The sequence below is a fragment of the Bubalus bubalis genome, chromosome 12, assembly GCF_019923935.1.
Source record: "Bubalus bubalis isolate 160015118507 breed Murrah chromosome 12, NDDB_SH_1, whole genome shotgun sequence".
Taxonomy (NCBI): Eukaryota; Metazoa; Chordata; class Mammalia; order Artiodactyla; family Bovidae; genus Bubalus; species Bubalus bubalis.
In genome coordinates this window covers 93,730,454-93,756,855 of record NC_059168.1, presented here as the reverse complement: position 1 = coordinate 93,756,855, position 26,402 = coordinate 93,730,454, and the positions used below count along the sequence as shown (strand labels likewise).

The following is a 26,402-nucleotide window of genomic DNA, read 5'->3' as shown; positions in this document are numbered from 1 at the left end:
ATGAACTGGGTGAATTAATTTCAGGTTCTCTTGGTTTAGAATTCTATTTCTGCCCATTTTTTGTTTAGCGTAATTTCATGTATGTTATCAAAATCCTTTGTACAGGATGCCGTCATTTATAAAGACTAGGCTGTTTGACTTCTTTCTCATTTGTGTGGCGACCATTACAGGTTTTTGAGAAAGCTATTAGGTATAGTTGAGGTTATAAAGAAATATGCCATTGCTTTTACACTCAAGCAACTTAAAACATACTCAAAAGCCTAGACAAATACAGGGATCTTTAGGAACCTAACTTTGGTACAGACCTTTAAGTCAGTGACTGACAATTCAGTGTCAGCCTGTTTGAAAGAGGCTTATAAAAAGTGCTCATGAACATATTCTTTTGCAAACATCTAAAGCAGTTTAACCTGGAAGGAGGTTTTAAAAGGCTTGCAAACACACACATGCACACAAACTGTTTGGAAAACTATTTTAAAAAAGATGAGAAGTGCCAAACATGAATGGAAATACACAAGAATAAACATGGGAGGGAGCCATAGAGTAATTGCTCCTTGACAGGCAGGATGGAGATACACGCCTAGACTTGCTCCTGGTTCACTTAGCAGCAGAGGATGAACCCAAGGACTGAATCTTTTCTTTCAAGTCTTGATTATGCTTTAAGATGGAAGCCAAAGGAATGGATAGTAGGAAGCTACAGCTGTAATTTCGTAACTAACAGGCAAACTGGCTCCAAGGTAAAGAAAATGTCTTGATTTCCTTTCTGTGCTAATTTTCTCTATTGCATTGAGTCATAAAACTTAGGTCAATTAATCAGCCTTCCTGTTTTGCAAATTAGAAAATTGAGGATCAGAGGAGAAGAGGGTTAGAGCATCAGGTCTTCTCCTTTCTAGCCCAGTGTACTTTTCATAGTGTGCCACCCTACTTTTAATTACTGCTACCTCATTGGCTGAATTTGGCTATTCTATTTATCCATCTCTCATTTCCAAATTATTTATGTACTTTATTAATTTTTGGTTGCACAGCATCTTCATTGCTTTGCGTGGACTTTCTCTAGTTGTGGTGAGTGGGGGCTACTCTTCATTTCAGTAAGCAAGCTTCCCATGCGGGTAGCTTCTCTCGTGGAGCGCAGGATCCAGGAATGTGGGCTTCATTGGTTGCAGTGCACGGGCTCAGTAGGTGTGGTGCACAGGCCTTGTTGCTCCTTGGCATATGATATCTTCCTGGATCGCGACTGGAACTCATGTCCCCCGCACTGGCAGGCAGATTCTTATTCACTGTGCCATCAGAGAAGTCCTCATCTCCAAATTAAGTGAACTCGGAGTAGCCTCAGGTTTGCATTTCTGTTATCTGTTATTTAAACCTAATTACTCTGAGGAGGTTTCCTCCATTTTTTTGTGGTGATACCCTGGTAGGTAAAGCTTGTTTAACCAAGGATTTGTAGATAAGCAACATCTTGCTTTTCCCTGCAATGCGTTTCATGGATTCAAATGCTTTGGGTTTGAAACTGGTGTTCTTAGTATTTCGTCTATTCTCTGAGGTGTCTGGTATTTGAATAAAACTGAATCTTAATGTAATTTTTACAGGTACTGCAGGCAATGGGATACCCAACGGGCTTTGATGCAGATATTGAATGTATGAGTTCCGATGAAAAGTCAGATAACGAAGGCAAAAATGAAACAGTGTCTTCAAACTCAAGCAATAATACTGGAAATTCTACAACTGAAACCTCCAGTACCTTAGAGGTATACTTATATATTTTTTTCTTAGAAAAAAAGTAATGTATGTTTAATGTCAAAAATTTGAGAGGTCTGGAGAAGTACCAATGAGATAATCAAAAGCATATACAGGTGTTTGTATTTAGGAGGCAGCCATTATTAATATTTTTGTTTATTTCTATCCAGCCTTTTTTCTTTGGTTATTTTTTTTATGAAGGTAATGATACTTTCATACAGTTTTACATCTCGCTTTTTCACTTAACTCTAAAAATATTTGTAAGCCTAACTGTGTACTGTATGGATGTATCCTAATTTAACTAGCATTTCTCTTTTGCTGGCCATGGGAGTCATGTCCAGCATCTCACAATTACAGTATATCAAGAATGTCAACAATAACTGAAGCGTGAAAAGCAAAAAGATCTAGGGAATTCCCTGGTCCAGTGGATAGTACCCCATGCTTCTACTGCAGGGACTTAGGTTCAGTCTCTTGGGTTTGGTCTCAGGTAGGGGAAATAAGATCCTGCCAGCTGCTTGGCTATCAATGAATGAATGTATTTATGTATGTTTGTAAACTTAAAAAAAAAGCTAATGAGGGAAATTTAGGATTATTTGAAATCTGTTCTAAGCTGTGGGGGTCAGGTCATCATTGAGTTGGTCCAGCCCTAAAGAGGGCATAGCCTGTTCCTCAGACTCTTGAGTAGTCCTGACCTATGACACATTGTCACAGATAATAGAATTTTACAAAAATCCAAGTAGAAATGATACATGGCTTAATTGGAAATTCAAGGGGCCCTTGCTTGTGGCATTTTACATAAGGAAAATTAACTTAGCAAGAGCTTATATGACATTTTTTTAAAATTTCTTTTGTAAGAATGAATATTTATCAAGGACTTAGTACTAAACTCCTTTTGGTGGTGGTTTAGTCGCTAAGTCGTGTCCAACTCTTGAGACCCCATGGACTGTAGCCTGTCAGACTTCTCTATTCATGGAATTCTCAGGCAAGAATACTGGAGTGGGTTGCCATTTCCTTCTCCAGAGGGTTGTCCCGACCTAGGAATCAAACCCAGGTCTCCTACCTGCCTTTCAGGCAGATTCTTAACCCACTGAGCTATGAGGGAGGATACTAAACTCCTTTTAGTGTCTGCATATTACTAGATGCTACAAAAATTGTGTCCAGAGCCTTAAAGTGTTCTGAGGATAGAAGGGCAAAATATATTCATTATTATGATATAATGTGATAAGAGCCATGATTGCAAAATGAAACATACACACATGTAAAATCAGAGTAATATATGAGCTTGATTTGAGATAATGAAGAGGAATTTGCTCTGTGGGGAAGAGATGGAAAGAAGACATTCTTGGACAAGGAAAGTGGAAATGTTAGTCACTCAGTGATGTCCGACTCTTTGTGACCCCCATGGACTGTAGCCTGCCAGGCTCCTCTGTCCATGGAATTCTCTAGGTAAGAATACTAGAGTGGGTAGCCATTCCCTTCTACAGGGGATCTTCCCGACCCAGGGATCGAACCCAGGTCTCCCGATCTCCTGCACAGCATGCAGATTCTTTACCATCTGGGCCACCAGAGATCTGGAATTGTGAGAGTAGATGTCTGAGAAGTACCAGGTAGGCCTGTATGGAGGGAACTGATTAGGGCTGAGGCCTGTGAAAGCCATTCCTGATTCCTCTTGTGATGTGGTGGATTGGCACCTGCCTTTGGAGAGGACCAGTCATTCATAAGTGGTTGTCACAGGCAGGCCAAGATGGTTTGCTGGCAGTGTTATAAATACTCGTGTCCGACTCTTTGTGGCCCCACGGACAGTAGCCCATCAGACTCCTCTGTTATGGGATTCTCCAGCAAGAATACTGGAATGGATTGCCATGCCCTCTTCCAGGGGATCTTCCTTACCCAGGGATTGAACCCAAGTGTCTTATGCCCCCTGCATTTGTAGGTGGGTTCTTTACCACAGCTTCCCTGGTGGCTCAGAGTTTAAAGCATCTGCCTGCAATGCAGGAGACCTGGGTTCGATCCCAGGGTCAGGAAGATCCCCTGGAGAAGGAAATGGCAACCCACTCCAGTATTCTTGCCTGGAGAATCCCATGGATGGAGGAGCCTGGTGGGCTACAGTCCACGGGGTCGCAAAGAGTCGGACACGACTGAGTGACTTTACTTACTTTACCACAGCACACCTGGGAAGCTCACTAAGAGAAAAAAAGCTCATTAATTATAAGGTTCAGACTGTTCAAAGGAAATTAAGAGAGCAGAGCACTGTGGGCTGAATTAGCAGCAGTTAGGAGAGTATATCGGAGAAGGCACTGGCGACCCACTCCAGTACTCTTGCCTGGAAAATCCCATGGACAGAGGAGCCTGGTGGGCTGCAGTCCATGGGGTTGCGAAGAGTCGGACACGACTGAGCGACTTCACTTCCACTTTTCACTTTCTTGCATTGGAGAAGGAAATGGCAACCCACTCCAGTGTTCTTGCCTGGAGAATCCCAGGGACGGGGGAGCCTGGCGGGCTGCCGTCTATGGGGTTGCAGAGTCGGACACGACTGACGCAACTTAGCAGTAGCAGCAGCAGCAAGAGAGTATATGGAAGTTCTGGTAGTGAATCCGTCTTTGCTTTGCTTCCGTAAAATGTAGTAATGGAACTTTTATTTTTGTCTTGACTCATTTTTATAGAAGTGATTTCAGGGGACTTCCCTGTTGGTCCAGTGGCTAAAACTCCACGTTCCCACTGCAGGGGGCCTGGGTTCAACCCCTGATCAGGGAACTAGATCTTGCATGCCGCAACTAAGATCCAGTACAGCCAAATACAAAATAATTAAATATTTTTAAAAAGTGATTTCAGGTTTGAAAACAGAGAGTGATTACCTCATAGAATAATTTCAGAAATTACTCATTACCTTTAAAAGACGGAGACCAGAATTTTGCCTTGAAACTTAAAAAAATGTAGATTATTTAAAATTCTTCAAGAAATGTTGTTTTTAACAAAATGATCCAGGAATGTTTATTAACATTATCTTGTAAAATTGTCCAGCGTTCCACTTTGATAATATCAACTCCTTATTGAATCAACATAGAGTATTTTAAGAGAATCTTGCTGTCCGTTAGGTTTATATACATTAAAATCCTATTATATATACTTGTTGTTCACCATTTCTTGAGCAATTACTGTGGCAGAATTATAGACATGATCTCTAACCTCAAAAAGTGCTCAATCATTGGGTCTTTCTAAAATTGTAGTTATGTGGTATTTTGTGATTTTCAGTCCTAAGCTTCGCACTCTTACATGAATTACTTCTCTTCCTCACTGCTAGTTTATCTTTATGTCAATTCTTTCCATCACTCCTAGAGTTGTTTTCTAATTTAATCATGATTTTGTCTCTTTGAGACCCCATAGACTGCAGTATGCCAGGCTTTCCTGTCCTTCACCATCTCCCAGAGCTTGTTCAGACTCATATCCGTTGAGTAGGTGATGCCGTCCAACCATCTCATCTTCTGTCATCCCCTTCTCCTCCTCTCTTCTATCTTTCGCAGCATCAGGGTCTTTTCCAGTGAGTTGGCTCTTCACATCAGATGGCCAAAGTATTGGTTTTCAGTCTCAGCATCAGTCCTTCCAATGAATATTCAGGATTGATTTCCTTTAGGATTTATTAGTTTGATCTCCTTGCTGTCCAGCGGACTCTCAAGAGTCCTCTCCAACACCATAGTTTGAAAGCATCAATTCTTCGATGCTCAGCCTTCTTTATGGTCCAGCTCTCACTTTCATATGTGACTACTGGAAAAACCATAAACTAAACTGTATGTGACCTTTGTGGGCAAAGTGACGTCTCTGCTTTTTAATACGCTATCTAGATTTGTCATTATTATACACTATATTAAAGAAGGGCAAATATAAAATAAGAAAAAGACATCTCACTGATACACCAAGAGGATTAGTTTAAGATAAAGAGATTTTACTAGTAAATACAGACTTATTTATCATCTGTTCTGTACTTGGTACTGTGGTTGATAGTAAGGGCATACGAAATGAACCAACTCATAGCTTTGACTATATGGACCTTTGTTAGTAAAGTAATGGCCCTGCTTTTCAGATTTAAATCCTCCAGTGGCTCCCTGTTGTCCATAATAAGGTTGAAGCTCATTTGCATGACATTTGAAGTCCTTTATGGCTTGGCTACATCAAGGGTGTTTCTAATCTGGTTCTGCTTTTGTCTCCTCACTCCCTTAATATAGCCAAATAGAATTTATTTACATTTCCCAAATATTCTTTCCTTCTCTTGGGCTTTTGCATGGCTGTTTCTTCCGTCCAGAATGCCCTTCTTCTAGGTTTCCTCCTTATCATGGCCTGGTACTACTTACCTTTTAAGATCAGTTTTGTATGTCACTTCTAGGAAAACTATCCTGTTTGCCCTAGAAAATAATTACTTGTACTGTGTTTCCATAACATGCACCTGCTTTATAGTGTTCATTATTTCATAGTGATTAGATCAGTCCCTCCCACTGTACTCTAGATCCTTGAGGGCAGGGAATGACTGCTTTTATTATTTTTAAATTTCAGAATTCATAGTCTGTAGCCTGCTGTTTTTACTGTTGGTTCCCTCAAATCTCTTTAGAGACTGAGAGGTGTGTAGGCATATTTTTTTCCATCTCCCAAATTGAGAGCTGTTTAAACCTTATCCTAAAGGTAAAAAACATTGAATGTGAATCTTTACTCTTCTACCTACACTGTCAGTCATTTATAGTTTTGTTCTTAGATCTTGAACACACTAGATCAGAGCCTGGAGTGTCAGGTAATGGCCAGGCTCCACTGCTCTAGCATCCTGCTTTGTGGAGACCTCCTTGCTTCCATGACAGGCTGGCAAGATGACTTCCTGCAGTGTTCACTGTATGTAGGATTTCTGTCCCTTTAGAGATGTTTTGTCATTCATACATAGAAGTAATAATGCATCCTAGCTCCCCAATGCTTTAAAGTATAATTTTTGAGCCTCTTTTTCAGTATAGTATACTTGTATTAATAAGAAATCTAATACTTTAAAATCTTCCTTGATTGAACCTCCTTTTAGGTAAGAACTCAGGGCCCTATCCTCACAGCAAGTGGCAAAAATCCTGTAATGGAGCTCAATGAAAAAAGAAGAGGTCTCAAGTACGAACTCATCTCGGAGACTGGTGGAAGCCATGACAAACGCTTTGTGATGGAGGTATGTACCTAGATACAAGCCAACCTTACTTTCCCCCTCAAAGACATAGGTTGTTCTGAGCTTACTTTTAAAAAGAGTTAGACTCAGTCAGTTCTTATGGCACTATTTGACTTTTGGTGTTTTTGTTTTCTGTGTTATGATACATTTAAATTAAAACTACACAGAGGAATTGCATGGGATAACTGCAGAGTGTTGTTCTTGATTTTAGGTAGAAGTGGATGGACAAAAATTCAGAGGTGCAGGTCCCAATAAGAAAGTGGCAAAGGCAAGTGCAGCCTTAGCTGCCCTGGAGAAGCTGTTTTCTGGACCCAATGCAGCAAATAATAAGAAAAAGAAGATTATCCCTCAGGTATGAGATAAGCATTAAACCTTGGAAAGATACCACCAGAGTGAAATCTCCTTTCATGTCCTTGTGCCACTTGAGATTTTTCTGAAGTTATTTATTTTTCTTGCTTGGACTTGGCAACTTTTTCTGTTGGGTTGATCATGCATAATAGAAATATGATTACTGGTCCCCTGTTTTGTGGTCTTTCAGGCAAATCCTATGTTAAAAGGAGACCGTTGGCTTTAAATATTTGGGGCTTCAAGTCCTCTTGATGAAGCAGTGTTGAAGGGCTGCGACTCTAATGAGATCCTGCGTTTGTTTAGGGAAGCTGCCAAGAGTGTTGGGCTTATTCTCATCCCAGCCCGCAGTTGTTTTCTTTCCTTTCCAGTTTTGTCCTTTTACATTGTTTATTTTGGGGTTTCTTTGAGGGCAGCACAGTAGAAATTGACCCTGTGTTGCTTTTGTTCGTTACTGACACTGGAAATGTCAGAGCTACGGAAAGCCCAGGATTGTAGCAAGGATTGCAGTAAGAAAAGATGGCTTCCTAATTGCACGCTTTTGAATAACAGATTCTCCCATGCATTCATTTACATATTCAAAAATATTTTCTAGACATACACTATGTGCATGATTGTGAGGGGAAAAGATATGTAACTAAATATAAGACACATTCTCTCTCTGGTGGAGAATACTGGTATAATAATATCTGAATATATTACGTGATAGGGAAAAGTCAAGTAAAAATCTTTAGACCAGTAGAAGGAAGCATAGATTATTTAAGATTCTGTGTTAAGTATGCATATGCAAAGTCCATTGTTAACAGGGTAGAATAGATCACAATAGAACACTTTGAACGCATTGACACTGCTTGTAGTAACACAGCTGACAGTAATGGTTTCCCTTGAAACCTGATTTTTCTTGTTCCCAAGACTGTGGGCATACTCCTATTGTATATGATATCCATCTTAGAAATATGTTTTGTGTTCATTTACATTTTTTGTATTTACTATAATAAACACTGCTTATATTCTAGAATTCAAAATATAAACAAAATTATTACTGAGATGAAATACAAATAAAGCATTTAAGTTGTATTGGTACATGTGTAGAGAAAGGATAAATGGATTTTCTTTTTTGAAAATCTTTTATAAGATGTTCTAAATTAGTAGAAAGATAATTGTGACCTTGTTTGTTTTGGTGTGTTCTTCTTGTGCATACATCTTGTATATGGTCACTTAATTTTAGTGTTTATAAAGCCTGTGTGCAGATAACTTATTAGGTAGTTAGATTTGGTTCTAGGAGACAGGAGTTTGATTTGTGTGGAGTCACTGTGCTGCCACCAGATTGCTAATTCCTGACTGCATTTGACTAAGCTGTGTTTAAAAAAAAGTCTGCATGAAGTTCACTCATTTTTAGAAATTTTCCATACTAGAAGATATAAAACTCATGTGTTCAATGTGCTTGACAGCCAAGAAGCAGTCTATTTTGGATTTGTGGGTTGGATTTTTCTTTTCAGCCAGAAAGGAAGATGGCTGTTCTCTGTTCATGATACATTTGACCTTGAAGCTGTCTTCTATTCAGTCATACTAGCAATAGAGGCTATCCTAGGAGGAAAAAAGCTGGGGATTTTTCAGTGAGAGATAAATGGGTGTATGCACTGACTGTTTAAACTGTGTGTAGTGCTGCTGACTTGCTCTGCAACGCTTTTGAGGCTCTGAACCTCCTTCCCTGAAGCTTGGTTATAGCAGGGAATGTTACTAGTTTCTTAAGTTTCCCGAGCTTGAGTTTTTGTTGCATTATTATATTAAAAAGTAAACAATATTTAATTTAAATCTAGATGTTTTCTTATTTCTTAAAATTTCAATTTCCGAAAGAAATGTTTTTGCATTCCTGTATAGTGTTACTCCTTGTCTACTTTTCAGTTTTATATCTGTTTTCGCAGTTGCTCTTTCTACTCTGCAGTAAGGAAAACAAAGTAGATGTCATAATCCCCATTTTACAATTAGAGGGGAGACTGCCAAAGAAATTCTGCGACTTTACCAGAGTCCTGTGGCATTTTAGAGCAAGAAGGGACTTCAGAGATCACACACACACACCCACCCACCCATACCCATATACACACACACCCACCCCCACCCACCCCCACCCCACAGCCCCCATCCCCGCTGCCAGAGGAATCTTCTTCCTGAGGTCTCAGCTACTTAGAGCAGGGACTGGCATTCACATCTTTGGTCTTCCTGTCTTAATCTTCCCCACCTCTTTCTTTTTAAACCTAACTCAGGTTCATAGCTAATTGTAGGAGGTTTGCTGTGTTTTTTGGTTTGTTGAAGAGAATTCAGTAGATCTTGAACCTAGATATCAGGTGTCTGTAATTACTTTTAATTAGGCCTAAAATAACTTTGGATGTAATCTGACTGCTGAAATGTGTGTGTAGAAAATGAACTGTTTCTGGATAACCTTCAAGTGATAAGAACACTTTATCTGCATACTTCTGTGTGTGTGTTAGTCGCTCAGTCGTGTCCAACTCTGCAACCCCATGGACTACAGCCCTCCATGAGCCTCTGTCCATGGGATTCTTCAGGCAAGAATACTGGAGTGGATTGCCATTTCCTTCTGCAGGGGAGCTTCCTGATCCAGGGATCGAACCTCGGTTTCCTGCAGGCAGATTCTTTACTATTTGAGTCACCAGGGAAGCCCAGCATACTTCTATATGTCAGCATATTTTCTGGACTAACTCTGTAATATGTCATTTTTATTTTACAGATGATAAACTGAAGTCATCAAAGGCATAGATGACCTGTGTCATGTACAGGCTCAAGTTTCTCGTAGAGGTTATATACATTACAGGGTTGATGAGATGATCTTATTTCTCTCAGTAATGAAATGTGTTATTTTTAACAGGCAAAGGGTGTTGTGAATACAGCTGTGTCCGCAGCAGTCCAAGCTGTTCGGGGCAGAGGAAGAGGAACTCTAACAAGGGGGGCTTTTGTTGGGGCCACAGCTGCTCCCGGCTACATAGCTCCAGGTATAGTACAACCTGAGAGATGTCTGCCTCCTTTTTCTGGGCCACAGTTTCCAAGAATAGCTTCTCCTTTATTTTCCAGGGTTACAGAGGGTTTCTGGAAACATAATACAGGTATAGGATGCGTGTGCACTGAAATTTAAAAGAAGAGAGTCTATAGAATCTTATTAGGTTTTCCCCTGGTAATCTGCTGAATGACTAGAGGCCTTTTGGAGGGAGGTGACAGATGAAGAATATTGCACCTGGTGGAGGGGACATATTTTGACAATGAGAAAGCTCAGAGATATTCCACACACTGGGGAGTTTGGATACTGAGCAGGGTGTATTCATTAGGGACACAGATGACAGGTTGGGTATCACAGGTGAGAAAAACGATTGGTAAGAGGCTGCTCAATTGGGGTGAAGCCTGACGGTGTTAGCATTTCTTTAACTCAGTGTCTGGTGAATCATCAAGGGCTATAGAATTACATAAAAAAGAAAGGGGGAGCTTTCTTATTCAGTGCTCAGTATTCAGTAGATACTTACATATAAATGATTTCAGTTACTTGATTTTAGTCTTCACAGTGTTTCCTCAAGTAGAAATTATTTCTGTTTTTTTCCAGATGAGGAAAAATTAAAGTTTAGGGAGGTGAGGCAGTGAGCTCAGTGTGAGACATCTTGTAAACAGCAGAGCAGAGATCTGAATGTAAGAGTTTCTAGTTCCAAAGTTTGTATTATTTCCATTTCACAGCATGGCTTGAGGAAGATGGGGAAAGAAGCCTTCTTTCTGTCTTCTGTTCCAATCTTTATATCATTTTAGCAGTAGCTATACAGCTGTCTCCTTGAAGTTAAGTTAAATTCCTGTAATTGTGCAAGCATGGAAGTTTGAACTTGACAAGTAAACCTCTTGTAGTTGTTGATCAGATAAATTGTCGTAAAGATTGGGTCTTGTCATTATTTTTTGCATAACTGTGTGACACTCATAAGAAGTTCACTTAGATTGTGGGTTATTTCCCCCCTGCCCCAAGAAAGAATTAGGATAGGCTTTTTGGGAAGTTTTGTGGATAATGTGGCTTTGGAGTTAAGCTTCTAGAAGTTGATCCACTAGGGGCTTAGCTCAAAAATGTGTCATATAAAGAATGTACTCTCTCATTCAAATATTGTGTGCCTGCTCTGACACAGAGCAGGATGGCATTCTCTTCTCCTGGAGTGTTTGGCATAAAGATGAGATATATTAATGGAATGCTAACGATTGACCAAGCTCTGTGATAAAGGAGAAAGGCACAGTGCTGAGAGGGAACGTGACAGGGAAACCTAGTCTAGTCTGTTGGGGACTCAAAGGTTTTCCTGAAGACGTGACACTTGAACTGAGCTTTGAAGAATGAGTAGGAGTTAGAGTAGATTCAGATGGAAGAGCACTGCCTGCAGAGGGACCAGCATGTCAGCACCCTGTGGTGCTGGTGGGCGGGAACTTAACTCATTTGAAGAACTAGGATGAGACCAGTCTGTAGTGTGGAGAGCCCAGGGAGGGGGTAGGGTCGATTTGAGCTGAAGCTGGATGTTTAGTCCCAGTCCTGGAGGTCTTGGTTTGGGTTTTGGTCTTAGAACCTAAGTGCAGTGGGAAGTCGTGAAGGGTTCTAAGAGAAGTGATGAGATCAGACTTTATTTGTAAAAATCACTCTCTGTTGTATGAAGATGACTTGTAGGGGCAGAAGTTGGCATGCCAAGACCCAGTAGAAGGTTTTTGTAAACTCAGAGCCCAGATAGGAGGCAGTGGAGGCACCTCCTGTGGGTGTAGGGAAGTCGAAGGGTGGCAGGAAGTGAGCAGATGGAACAACTTGAGAGGCAATTGATTGGTTTATTGTGGAGAGTGAGATTTCAAGTGTCCCTGCAGGATCTTTAGCTGCAGGAGGTGGGTTGGAGGTGGTGCCATTGAAAGAGACAGACGCTGAAAGACCAGTGGCAGTGGGACCAGGGGAGGAAGGAGGGTGGTTACAGTTTGATACAGTTTGTGTGTCCAAAATTAAGACCTTTTTCTGTACATGTCATTATTATATGGAAATTTAAATTTTTTTTTTTTTTTTGCCTTGTTTAACGTCTCGTTAAAGGAAGCGGCTTTCATTAAACAGTAGTAGGCAGCTTGAGGTGAACTGTCTTGCCTTTGGTGATGTGCTTGTCTGGGTGTGTTCAGCTGCTGGGTCATGGGATGTTGTCCTCACTCAGGTGGCCAGCCACCATCTGCTGGTGGAAGTGATTGTGAGGGAATCCTAGTAGCTTCTCTCTTACATCATTGCCCTGACCTCTGTGAAAGGCCTGTCTCCTGAAGGCTTTCAAAAGGAAGTTCTTTTAGAGCCTAGAGAACATTCAGATGAGGTCAGATTAGATTATGAATAGGTTATATGCCTTTTGCAGAGCATATTCCTTGCAGCAGGGACTGTAGTATTTTTACATGTTTTTAAATGCATTCCTCTGCTGTCAGTTTCTGCAGAAGACTGAGGCTCTGAGAGGGTAAATATTAAATAGTGCGTGCAGTTCAAAGTCACCTTGCTTAGTGGGACGGGAAGCCAGGATTAGCAGCTAGTAGCCTGTATTGGAGTACAACTACTGGCCAGCTCAGCAGTTATAGTTTCTCTCTTTAAGGAGATTTTAGTAAAGCCTTTGAAACTATAACCTTTGCCAACCAACTGCCTTTTCCTGGAATAAATTTGGTATACAGCATTCTTTTTTAAGCATTAAATTCTTTTTGGGCTTCTGATACTTTTCCTGCTGTTCATTTCCTACTGCTTATTTCAGCTGTCTTTTGTCCTCTTGAAATATATGATGTAGTGAGCACTAAAGACTCAGTTGTACAGCCCCTAGGTTTATGACAGCCCCTAGGTTTATGACTTAAGTGTAGACTAAAAAGTGAAAAATTTTATCTCTTATGAAAATGTTTCAATTAGTCCCCAAAAGCAGTTTACTTTTTTTTTTTTCAACATACGCTTGAATATTTTGTCTCAAACGAGAGATTTGGAACTGAACATTCAAAGATGACTTAAGATTTAGCGTCTGCCCCAGGGAATGCTTGGGGTCACTTGGGATGAGAACAGACACTTTAGAAAGCACCATGAAATACAATATAAGCGATGATACGGGGTGGGCCAAGTGAACCGCAAGCCTAGGGGACTTCACGGAGGAGGTGATTCCTAAAGGATGAGTTGGAGTTGATCAGCTAAAGAAGAAGGAAAAAAAATCATTTTAGCAGCAGAAATGATTGTAGGAAAAGGGGCTGTGAGGTTAAAAGGCTGGATTTGTTTTTGGTACAAGGTGAAGGGCCCGTGTAGATTTTGTGCCTTTATTCTGTTTTTCCTAGAGATTTACCCAAGTGTTTTAATATTTATGTTTTAAAGTCATTTTACTGAAAGGTTAAAGATTGTTTCTGTTAACATACTGTTTCTAATCCCTATAAAACTATAAAGTAGCTTGGAGGGTTTCCCATTTTATAGATGAAAGTGGCAGCTCAAAAGTTAGATATCTAAGGACATATAAGAAACTAGTGGTAGAACTAATTGTTTCAAAAACGTGTTCTTTGTACTAGTTTATGTTGACAGTATGAGCCTTTTCATAGGCACCAGATGCTAATGTCAATTTTAGGAACATTTATTGAGAGACCCTGTGCTGGGGCCCAGAATTAGGATATAAGCAAGGCATGGAGCTTGGCCTCAAGCCTGCAGCCTGATGTGTGTGCCTCTTTACTGGCATTTGCGGCTTTAGTCTGCTCTTGTTACTGCTTTCTGAAAAAAGACTTGGAAATTTCTATTATCCAACTTTGAGAAATTGGTAATTTGAGTGGTTCTGAGTATTGTTTTGTTGAACAAATTATGTTTAGTGAGTGGTTACTACATGCCATTCTGCTAGGTTCCGGTGATTCAAAGATGTATAAGACTTGAGTCTCTGCCATTCTAGTGGGGAATGCAGGTAGAGTTGATAACTACAGTGTAATGTGGTAAGTGTAGTGAGAATTAAGTGTAGTCGGTATCTGGTAGGCCATAATAAAAAGCTTCCAATCTGCATAGGCATGGAGGGATTGGTGGGCTAGGGCCATCCTAGGAAGGGTTCTTGTTCAGCCACACCTGGAAGAAGGCCTCAGGCAGGGCCCAAGGTGTCGGGCGACATTCCTTGTGAATCGGGCCAGTGCTGACTGCCCTTTGTCCTGACTGATCTGCTTTCTCCTTCTTTGCACCAGGCTATGGAACACCCTATGGTTACGGCACAGCTGCCCCTGCCTATGGTATGTACACTCTTACTGATTTCTCCTTTTAGCCTCTCTGCACAGCAATCCAAAGCACAGTTTGTATCTAGGGTTTCTTTAAATGAATTGGAGGATCTCAGACCTACTCATTCTAGTGACCCAACTTAAATTCCCTTTGAAAATGCCACAACCTTGTGGTTCTTGGTTTGGTTGGAGTTGCTCTTCTCTCTGCTTTGCCTGATTGAAGGACTGCTTGTTCTAATTGCCTGTTTCTGACCATATTGAAATTAAATATTCTAAGTAGTTCTTCTTACAGCCAACTTACACTCCATTCAAAGGCTACTGAAGGGCCATACCCAGTTCCTAGCTTGGCTGCCTGCCAGTAACAGAGGCACATTTAAGTTTCTGGTTAGAAACTGTATGAACTGCAGGTGATTTGAGTTAGGGATAGGAAGTACTTACTTCACATTGGTAGTGTTATGCTTTGTTGTGAATTTTGCTGTGGAGGTGAAGGGAACAGGTCCCAGAGAGTGATGCAGGGTTATCCACAGCAGTGTTACCGAAGTTCTTACTGCAGAAAGTCTGTGTAGTACATGTGAGAAAATCATAGGAATATCTCTTCTCCCTTCAAAAATAAAAATAAAGGCAAATGCAGAAATGAACCTCAGTGGCCCTTTGGATAACTTTTGAATGAGGTTTATGTGGCAATGGAGGCAGTAGGTTTGGAGTCAGTGATATGCTCTCTTAGACATTTTTCCTATCTTGGGTGCTACATGGTATAGAATCAGCCATCTGCAGAATGTTTGTCACTTAGAGCAAAAAGAGCGCCAGTGTGTGTGTGCTCATGTGAGTGTGTGAGAGCATGCGTGTGGAGCAACACGAGTGCGTGTGCCCCAGTACGACCCTAGGCTGGGCGTGCGTGCACACGGAAGAGAAGGACCTTGCCTGTGCTGCTACTTGTGGTGTTGGTCCTTCACACGAGCCTCAGGCCTTTGCTTGTGCTTTTTCTCTTCATACATCAGCTTTCCCATTTTTGTTTGGATGGAAATTATGGGTCTTTAAGACACTGCTAAATTGAAGCTTCATTTGATTTCATAACTATAGAAATAAGTAGAAAGTGAACAATTTGAGCACTTTCCCCATTAAGATAGATCCTTTACAACCTGGAAAGATGTAGGGAAGCTGGAAGACTGACACTTGGGGTAGGTTTTCTCTAAGGTTGAGAACAGAGTCTGGAGTTTCAGCCTTACCTGCATGTCTCCATTGGCATACTCAGCTGTGGCCAGGGGCTCCCCGTATTCTGTTTATTCTTAGATACGGGGAGGGGGTTAGGAACTGGGGGCTCATTTAGGAATATGCTGTCTTTTAGAATTTATTTTAAATTCAAACTCTCTAGCTTCTTTTGATTTGGCCATTTGCTTTTACCATTCAGCCAACTTCTGCATATCTCGACCACCTCTCCTTCCTGTGAATTAGGTCTGGTCAGTTTATCCAAATACATTTTGACTCACTGGACTCATTGTGATATGTCTTGTGTGAAAGCCAAAGCATCTGCCTTCTAGGGCAGGTCCTTAAGTTGGTGCCTTTCTTTTAGACATAGTAAGACCCATGTTCTTTAGGTTTGCAAGAGCTTTTTTTCTTTAAAACACTTACATATCTAGGCTCTAAGGTACATTCATGTTTTTCCTCAATCTTTTTAATTTCTCCCTCGTTCTTCCTTTTCCTCTAACATTAAACTTCCACCCTGTGGCCTCCGAGCCCGCTCTTCAGAAGGCTCCTCTCTTCCATGTGTCATATAACTGACTTCCAAAGCTGGTGAAATTTAATGCCCCCATTTTTCACATAAAAGATATGGTTTTTAAATGTTACTGTGATGCCAACTTACTAAAACGATGCTTTATTTTGGCTGTAAGGTAAACATGTCTTTGGCCTTCGTAAAGCTGTTGCATGTGGGGTAGTTTCCCTCTGATCATCTGGTGCTCTCAGATACCTGCTGTTGCTGCTTTGTGATTTCTCCATAGGTTAAACATTAGAACAGAAACAAGGAGCAGATTTCAAATCATGCTTGAGTATGCAGAAGTTTGTGAGGCCACAAGAACTCATTAATTACAAAATTAAGAAAGTAATTAATCTTTCCAGATTTGCCATGCCAATATTGGCATTAGCCATTAAGATAAATACCTGGTCACAACTCCAGTTGGAACTGTCTTTCTGGGGAGCTGAGGCCTGCACAGAAAGCTGTGTTTGAATCTTGACAATCCCTGTTTCTCCTGTAATATGTGATGTGCCGAATTGAGAGTCACTTTAGCATATCAATGGCATTGCTTTTGAGCTTTATAATTGATGGCAGCTCACTCAAATGAAATCCCTTTTTGGATATCATTCTTCCTGTGATGTAGCCATCTTAATTTTGAGTGGCAAATATTATCACACTATTAAGAGTAATTTCAAAGTTGGTGGGCCTCTTTCATAATGGTACATGTTGACTGACTAATCTGGAAAAGGTTAATGATAATCTCTGTAAGATTCTTTTTTTTAACCTGAAATTTTTATTGGATTATTAAACTTATTTGGAGTCCTCTCCGTTTCTTTTCTCTGTAGGTTTACCCAAGAGAATGGTTCTGTTACCCGTTATGAAATTCCCAACATATCCTGTTCCCCACTACTCATTCTTTTAGCAAATGACAGAAGCTAATTCCTATTCCAACAACAACCCAGTACATACAGAATGTTAGCGAAAAAGCCTTTTTATCCTGCTTTCTTTGAACACATACTTGATCAAAATTATTTGTAAAGGACATCTTTTCCTACTTTTTGATTTTAACAAATGCAAATTTAGTTCTCTAAAACTTGAAAACAAACAAAAAAGAAACTAGTTCTGTGAAACGGTACCTCATTTCCGGAAAATAACTTATACCAGCCCTTCTGTTCTAGGGAAATAAGTCTAGCAGTTCAAAGTTTAAGTTTTAAGAGGAATATCAGATTATGTAAAATTAAATTTGTGAAGGATGTATAGAGTCTCAAACACTGATCACAAATAAACTGCTTTGTTGTAACACAAGAGTACTGCCTGGTTCCTGACGCAGTCACTGATGCTTAGCTGATTGATCTGTATTTGCCCCAGGGCACTTTAATTCGGGCTGTAGTTATTTTTTTTAATACAATAGAGACTTTTCATTTAAACTTTAACTTTGTAAATACTGAAGTGTGTAATTAAAGCCAATAAAATATGGGTTTGAATATTGTTTTAGCTTATTATTTTTGATATGTTTTGGTATCAAATTATAAAGAATTGAAAACTAATAATAACTTAGCCCTAGAAACCCATTCATTTGTAAGTAAAATGATAAAACAAAGCAAAGACGATTGTTAGTTTGAGCCCGTCTATTTACTTTGTAAGCCCTTTGTACTCCTGCTGTACAAGGGCATCCCCCGATAAAGGTTTATTCTGTTATCTGACAATGGCTTATTAAAATGATGGCACTACCCAGAGATGGGGAAGGAGGAATGTGATTATTTTAGTTTCCGAATTTCCAAGTTTTAAAAAATAATAAATTAATCGATCAATGACCCTCTCGTTCTTGTGGCCTTCTTCACTCTGTAAGATACTGTGTTCACTCCCTGGCTTTTTTCATGTAGATAGAAGATTAGCAATTTTTCTGGAATTCATTGAAGGGTCTCTTATCCTCTTCAATTACATCAGAATCTAAAGCAGCAACAGGGTCCCCATAAAAACTTGCTCTTCGATTGTCCCAGTTCTTGTTGAGTGCTGCTGTGAAAAGTGACAGGTTTCAGCCATGGGTCAGCATTTATTTTTTAAGACACCTGATTAAGCTGGTGAAAAATGATCAGTCGGTAACATTGTGCTGTTCTATAAGGGTGCAGACCTAAGTCTTCCACTTGCATTCTCACCTCCTTTGGAAGCCTATGATGTTACTAGAAGGTAATGGTTTCATTAAGGTACTCACCCCCATGAAGGCAACATTGTGGTCCCGTGTTGATATCTACAAGTTGCTGTGTCTTAAAATTGTCCATTTTTAGTTTGAATTAGCTTTCCTCCTCTTTCTTCATTTCTGTCTTTTGGAGCTGAATAGTGCTCATCGCTGAGAGTGGGCTTCAAAATATGGCAAATTTATGTACCCAATTTCTCTGGGACCACTAAACAAGCATGAAACAGGCAGTTGAAAATAAATGTTAGTGTTACTTAATCACATATCTGATTTTTACACCACAGCTTGTCTGTTCCTTCAGCTCCTTGACCTTTTGTCTGTATCAGTGGTGGGTGATACTTTAATAAAACCTCATCACTTGCTGGAAGTAGCTGTGAACTTACCATTCTCATCCTGTGCATTAGTGGCTAGACCTACACAAGAAGGGCCCATCTCAGCTGGGAGTTTTCATGTTTCATTGATTTGTTTTGCTGACCTATGGATGAAACAGAGCCATCACTGAGAAGAAAAAGCATGGCTGGTAGTGTCCAGTTTTTCTTAATTATTTACAACAGCCCTCTTTGTTTATGGAATACTATTAATTGGCAGCTGCAGCTGTATTGTTATTTGAAATTGATTGTCAAATTTGCATTCCAAGTTGGAATCTCTCTGGAGATTTCTCTTTAGAAAATTATTTCAAAGTAGCTGACTTGTAACGCAACTCAACCCCTCTGTAACGGTGCAAAGGGAGCTGTGCTCTTTTCCACCATGATGGCAGTCATTTCAAATGGTTTCTACCAAGTCTTTTTTTTTTTTTTTTTTAATTTGTTGTTTGTTGGAAGTTACTAACCATGTTTTGTAAACCTGCCCAGTTGCTGCAAACTTTTGACATTTCTCTGCTTTACTTAAAATAATCGAGCTGTCAGTCCTTTGTTAGAAGTGGTAACCATGCAAGTTCAACTGTTTAAATTTTGTAATGGATTAAGTGTCCTCCCCCACCCCTACCCCCACCCCCCTTTGCCCGTCCCACCCCTTCATTTTGTAATGAAAATTCCACTTACAGCTGAAAGAGCAGAGAAATATAAATGAAGCTTTTGGCTTCACCAAATTCTGTGACATTAACACCAAGTTTTGCTTCTCTGCTCTTTTCTCCACTGTAGGTGGTTTTTTCATTGACAGCCCCTATTGCCAGCCTCTGAGCGTCGCACCATTTATTATTCACTTGGGCCCTCAAGATTTCTTCTCTGACTTCTAGAACCATCAGGTTGTCTGGCTTGAAATGGCAATTTCTATGTCTTGATCTTAAGAGAAATGTGACCCCCTGAGGCTTTCCAGCTTTCAGACACAGCACTCTTGACACCTCCTTTTGGAAAGCAGTGACTGAGCATTTTAAAGAAGAGCAATACTTTATTCAAAGCCACGGTGTCTGTTTGAAAACTTTTCCTTTGGAAACCTAGCAATACCTGGATATACTTAACCCCTCCTAGCCTAGTCTTTTGTCAGGGAGTCTACAGACCAATGTAGAACTTAGAATTAGTGTATGAGCTGTGCTATCTTCTGACAATTTTTAAACTTTTTTAGCACATAAACTGAATAGTTGCATTCCTGACTGCGTCAGTTAGTGCTATTATAATTGCTCAGAGATAGGGGTCCTCCTTGAAGCCATATTTCTCTGCATGGGGGCTGGCACCCAGCCAGGGAGGTAGCCTGCAGCCGTGTTTCTCGAGGCTGCGGGTGTGCCCCATGTCTTGTGCAAGGTAATTGGTCCAAGAGATTCCCAACATACCTCACGCTGACTAGACACAGCGCATGGTGCGGGGATGCGAGGGCTCCTTGAGTCGTTTGTAGGCTCTCAAATTGTTAACCTGGGGAACAAACCACTGATAGATTTTGCTGGTATTAGCCTTTTCTTCTTTTTTAAAATTTTGGTGAAATATTTGAAAATCATGAATCAGTCAGTCACCGTTATTAATTGAAGAGCTGGGAATACCTCGTTAATGTATTTTTAAAACTGGTGTTGGACCCTCTGTGTATTTCAGGTTAATACTTTTAAGCAGTTTTCAGCACGTTTATCTCACTTTATTCTCGTTCTCCTCGGACCTTCGTAGCCATATCACTTGTATAAAATAGGCTGAGATATAGTGACTGTAAGCTGTGGTCTCAGTATACAAAGGTAAGCTCTTTTATTTTCTGATTAAAGAGAAAATTAAAAATCAATGAACACAACATGCATATATGACAATCATATATGATGTATTTGATCTCTTGGGTCTTCTGTCATCACATTACTTTAAAATTTTTTATGATCTAAATGTAAAATAGTTATTTTCAGCATTTTGTTTTTTAATAATACCCTTGTAATTTGTATTCAAGAGACATTTCACTAAGTGTGTGTATGTGTATAGAAATTATGATATAACATATATGCGAATTACACACACTTATCTGTTTAAATAAAAGAATTTGGTGGTGGGATGTGTTCACCTAAGAAGATTTTAACGTCAGGGCACTCTTTCAGCCAAAGTGCTAGAATTTCATAAGCAGCGAGATTGGGAGCAGTGCCGGCAGGACCCATTTATGTGTAGCTGCAACAGAAGCTGAGGCTCAAAGTGCCAATTTCTCGGAGAGTTCTCTGAGAAAGGAATATCTCTGATCTGTGTTGTATGCCCTAATACAACAGCAGCAAGAAGCCATAAAAAAAAGCAATAGAAAATGAAAAAACCAAAATATTAAGGTAACTATGGAAAAATATGTAATTGACTGAGTTAAACTATTTCCAGAACCAAGTATGTTAAGACTCAGAGTGGTGAATACCTGGTGTGCAGAGACCAAATAGATGTAAGGAATTCCATCTTTTCCAGGTTAGATAGATGATTTATTTCCTACCTATTCACCATCATGGGGTTCATTTAAAAAATATGGTTAGGCCAAATATTTTGAAAAGGATTTGCTTCATTTAGTGTATTCCATAAATGGATTTCATTTGTATTAGATGTTCTGTGCTAAGGTTGTATTTGATATATACATATATATATATATATATATAGATTAAAATGAAGCTTATGTTTTATATTTGTCTCTAAGTAGCAGTTTTCTTTTTCCTACTAACTTTGAAGGTTGCTGGGACAACTTTTTTCCCATACAGAATCTGTATGTATGTTGAATGTGGCTTTGGCATCTGTAAAAGGTTGTATGAGGCCTAGGTGACTAGTACCAAGAACATTCCAGTCCTGAACAAGCACCCGAGAGCCCTGTACGTGCCAGGTTCTTCTCTGGATTCTGGTGACACAGGCTCCACCCACTGGGGACCTTTTAGGTCGGAGGGTGTCTTTCTGGTGGAGTTGGGCCTACTGTAAATCTCCCAGCTTGGGAGACAACACATTAGCAGTGTCAGGAGAAAATTAACTTAGTTAATAGTTTATTTATAAATTATTTGATAATATGGGCCCTCTGATAGCATTGAAATGGACATCATTTGGAAACTGATTCATTTAAAATATTTCCCTGACAGTTTTGAGAGCCTGAAACCTACTCTGGTTTATGTTCATGCACCTCTATCCACATAAATGAGTGAAATGAATAACAAATAGCCCAGTCCTTTTAAAGCAGTTTTTATAGTGTAGCAAAGAATAATAGTGGTTAATTTAAGCACTAATCATTTTTCAGTGACAAGTGAGGGGAATTTTACTCTTATAATAAATCAGTCATTCATTATTATTTCCCTGTCTTGGGTTTCATTAATAACTGCAGTGGGAGGTAAATCTTTAGTAGTGAGAGAGAGGAGTGAACTAAGGAGATTTGCTCCCCTCTCCCCAAAGTTAGATTTCTAGCAACCTAGAGTCCTCATCTGAGAACCAGCCGCCTGCTCTGTGAACGGCCTCCTGAAGTGACTCCTGTTCAGCGTATGCCCTGCCTGCCTGGTGGTGGTGCTGGGGTGGGGGTGGTCCCTCTGAGGTTGCCCAGAATAAGAAAGCTTCTGTTGTATTCAGACTTTTCTCTGTAACCATCTGAGGCCATGCCATTCAGTGACCAGAGACTTCTCAGTGTCACTAGGAGGCCGAGAAGGGAGATGGGTGGTAAATGAGTAACCACCTGCAGAGCCAAGAAACTACCTACCACTGTGGTGAGTTCAGTTTTGATGTGTTCCTCTCTAGCAGCTATTTACAGAGCTAGTACTTCTTATGTAAGTTCCTTCCTTTCCTAATAGCATCTTCCAGAAAGTCTGTTTTAGTCAAGGATTGAAGTTGACTTAGTTATAAGAATAGATATCCTTTTCCACATTATCATTTTAGGTAAGAGCTAACAGCTTCCATTGATGCTTGAAGCAGTGATCTTTGGAGATTTTTAAAAATAGCACTGTAATGCAAATTAGGTTATGTAAGCTTTACAGCACAGCTAGAAATAGGGAATAGAAACCATGTGGGACTCTCGGCCAGAGTATATTCCTCTCCCTCCAGCGAATTCCTGTAGGGTCTGGGAATTAAATGAGTAATACACAGAGTTCTTTGAATGGTACCTGGTACATAGGAAGTGCTCAGTAAATGTTGACTGCTTTTACCGTGGTTGGCCAGGCTGTGCTGACAGGGAGTGGAGAAGCAGGTGCGTGGTCCGCTCGGATGGAACTGTGTGGGTTGCTTCGTGTACGCAGGTTTGGGGTGCTCCCTGGCTTTGGGAAAGGACTCCTAGCATCTTAGGGTCAAGACAGACCCAGAGCAAACACTTGGTGAGACGTGGTATGTGAGGTGGCTGCAGGTCCACGCTGGATAAAGATGCTTGTGTTTTTGTGTGGTAGTCAGTCACTGGACAGTCTGCTGCCAGGAGTTTGTAATACTTGCTTTGGGATTTAGGTGAGCTTGCAACTTCAAAGGGGCTGAGCTTACAATGTCAGCCAGCTGATTCCAAGTTCCCTGTCTTAGCATTAGTAAGAAAAAACTGTGTGACTACAGTTAGCCCCAGAATCTGACATTCAGAGCTCACCATTTATTTGGCAGGTAGAAACTAAGTTATCATAAAGCACAGAAAAGAAAAAGGAGACTGGGAGACAGGCTTAGAAGGCTGTCGACGCAGACGCTTCTCTAAACAGCCTTCTGCGCTTCTCTCTCTACAGTTTCCTGCAGTATTTTGGGGGTTAAAAAATCCTGTGCTTATCACCACATAAGGCCTCCCTTCTGCCTGTTACACATCTGTCTCTCTGTCCATCTACCCATTTATCTATCTGGACACAGCTGGGAAGTTGCTTTTCAGCAAAAAAAAAAAAAAATGATATATATATATATATAGATACAGATATATATAGATATATATATCGGAGAAGGCAATGGCACCCCACTCCAGTACTCTTGCCTGGAAAATCCCATGGGCGGAGGAGCCTGGTAGGCTGCAGTCCGTGGGGTCGCTAAGAGTTGGACACGACTGAGCGACTTCACTCTCAGTTTTCACTTTCATGCATTGGAGAAGGAAATGGCAACCCACTCCAGTGTTCTTGCCTGGAGAATCCCAGGGACAGGGGAGCCTGGTGGGCTGCCGTCTATGGGGTCGCACAGAGTCGGACACGACTGAAGCGACTTAGCAGCAGCAGATATATATATATAGATATAGATGGCTGGACTGAATAAAGGGTGAGCATCTTCGTGTCTCTGGTTCACACGTGTCCGCATTGAACCTCAGGAGCCTCTGGAGGTTGTGGCCGCACCTCTCTGCCTGTGGAGGTGAGCTGTGTGGGGAATGCAGACTGAGTTTGGTGATGTTCTGAGGTTAAAAAAACTGTGTAGACAGAACTGTTACTTCTAAAGGCAAATAAGATAGATTTGCAGTCAGGAGGTTTTTCTTAAATTCAAGAAATACTTGTGTAAGTGATGCCTTGGCAGAAGTGACCCCACTCCACTGCTGTGGCTGTTGAGTGGGATCCTTGCCTCATTAATAAACTCTGTGGGAAGCCCTCGGGGTTTTGTTTGTTTTGTCTTGTCTTGACCAATCAGTAGGTAACACCTTAATTACTTGGCCCTTCTAAGGAGGGTCTTTCTTGGCAGAACTCTGCTGTCTCTGCTGGTGGGTAGCATGGGGATTGCCACCATCTGCCCGGGCTGCTTGAGAGTCAGATTAGCGTCTCCTAACTGGAGATGTGGTCCCAAGTCATCTTTTCGCTGCTTATGGCCCCAAGGAGGTGAGGGAATGAGCCACTGCCGGGAGGGTGTTCTCTTAGCGCTGCCTAGGCGCCTGGTTTCTCTAGGCTTTGCTTCATTTTCTCCTCCCTTGATCCTTTTGTGCCATATGGAAGAACAGTCTCTGCATTCACATGTTAGCTGAATGTCCCAAGTAGTTACTGGTAGCCCTCAAGTCAGTTCATCTGGGGGGCCTCTGGGCAGCAGTGGATGGAAGAAAGGAGAGCAGGAGAAAAGACGCTAAAATTGGTATCTTGTGTGTGCCAGGCACTTGGACATTTTTCTTCTCAACCCTCTTTAAGGTGGTAGATTTTACAGATGAAAAAAACTGATGCTCAGAGTGAAGGGCTAGAGTCAGGACTGAAACCCAGAGGCTTTAAGTGCCAGTGCCTTTTTCTGCAGCACCAAGCTGCGGATTAAAAGAAAGTGAGAAAGCATGCTGGGTGACAGGAAGGTGGTGTGTGGGCAGCAAGGCAGGGCCACGTGGAGCCTGTGAAGGGCCTGCACACAAGCCAGGGGCCTCACTGTCATAGGGTCTTTGGAGCTCACAGGCTCAGGCCAATCCTGGGATCTGTGCTGGAGTCTAGGCTTTAACTTGAGGTCATTTTAGACCAGTATCCTGGCTGAAAATAGGGCTATTTTCTTTTAGAGTGACTGGAAAAGATCAACAAACTGGAAAGATAGATTGGAAGGCTGAGGTGTGGCTGTATAAACAGAGGAAGCTTTTGTATTTGAGGCTTGTTTTTCTGTTTGAGTATTAGTGAGAAATTGAGGTGTATGTTTTCATTCAGCTAATGCTTTCTGAGTACACGCTGTCTGGCCTGAGACTGGAGGTGGGGGTGTCGGAGCCAGACTCTGAAGGAGAGCTGGCGAGGTGTGGCTCATTGGGGCAGAGGTGGGGGTGGGGACAGGTTGCAGTGGCCTGTTCTGCCGACCAGGAGTGGCCCCTGGACTTGGCTTCAGGGAAGGCCATGGGCCCCTCACTAGCGCCTCAGCAGGGTAGTGCCGGCTGGGTCTCTGGTCAGGGTCCGTGGGGTGTGGGGATGGATACAGAATCCTCTTCAGGGAGAGTCTTCCCTGACCCCAAGTCACTGCCATCCTTGACAGCTGGCCATTTTTCTGAGCCATGAGCCATAATCCTGGAGGGGATCAGGGAGAAGAACCTTCTCTTCAGCCCAGACTGCAGGAGCCCCCGAGCCGTGGCCTGTGGAGAGACTGGCCCCGTGTGTGTGGCAGCAGCAGAGTCCTCTCCCGGCTGCCACCATGCCCTGCCCTGATGGTCCCGCTCAGAGCAGCAGCAGCGTAGGGATGTGGTTCCCTCTCCACAGACAAGGAAACTGAAGCCAAGAGACTCTGAAAACCACCCAGCTTATTTGTGGCAAAACATTGTGGCTCCTAATAAGTGAGTTTTTCACCACACAGAAGCAGTGCCATTTCTTCTGTTTTTAGAGTTCACAGCAGCTTTTTCTTAGGGAGGAGATTTGAACACCACCACAACTGTGGGATCTAGAAGTTCTCTCCTTTGACAGATGAGGAAATAGAGGCTTACACAAAACGACCTGCCCAAAATCACATAGCTGGTAAGTGGCCCAGGCCACCCATTCTGATAGCGCTGTGCTCACACTTGGGCTGGTGTTGGCAGTCCAGTCTGCTGCCTGTCCTATTTTCCAAAACCATTTGGCAACAGTTTCCTCTCCTCTTTGTGATGCATTCATCCTACTTACCTTTCTTCCAGACTTCTGGAATATATCCTGTGTAGCTTGCTCTCCGACTCCTGCCCCCTCCCACCATGGGAGAAGGAAAGCAGACTTCAGATTCATTCTTCTCTGGCTGCTCAGA

General features: G+C 41.3%; 1 protein-coding gene across 2 annotated transcripts in view; it reads left to right on the top strand.

Annotated features, from left to right (window-relative positions):
• Positions 1-23,679, top strand: part of LOC102404061 (spermatid perinuclear RNA binding protein) — a 142,867-nt gene extending 119,188 nt beyond the window's left edge. The window contains exons 13-18 of one of the 2 annotated variants that reach the window (XM_025261647.3): positions 1,584-1,742; positions 6,782-6,916; positions 7,125-7,265; positions 10,143-10,266; positions 14,468-14,512; positions 20,442-23,679. In XM_025261647.3, coding sequence (XP_025117432.2) covers positions 1,584-1,742; positions 6,782-6,916; positions 7,125-7,265; positions 10,143-10,266; positions 14,468-14,512; positions 20,442-20,446 — 609 coding nt within the window. In that variant the 3' untranslated portion in view covers positions 20,447-23,679. Of the gene's footprint in view, positions 1-1,583; positions 1,743-6,781; positions 6,917-7,124; positions 7,266-10,142; positions 10,267-14,467; positions 14,513-17,074; positions 18,044-20,441 lie in introns of those variants that run through there. The other variant, XM_025261646.2, reaches the window with a different exon arrangement.
• Positions 23,680-26,402: the final 2,723 nt, after the last annotated feature.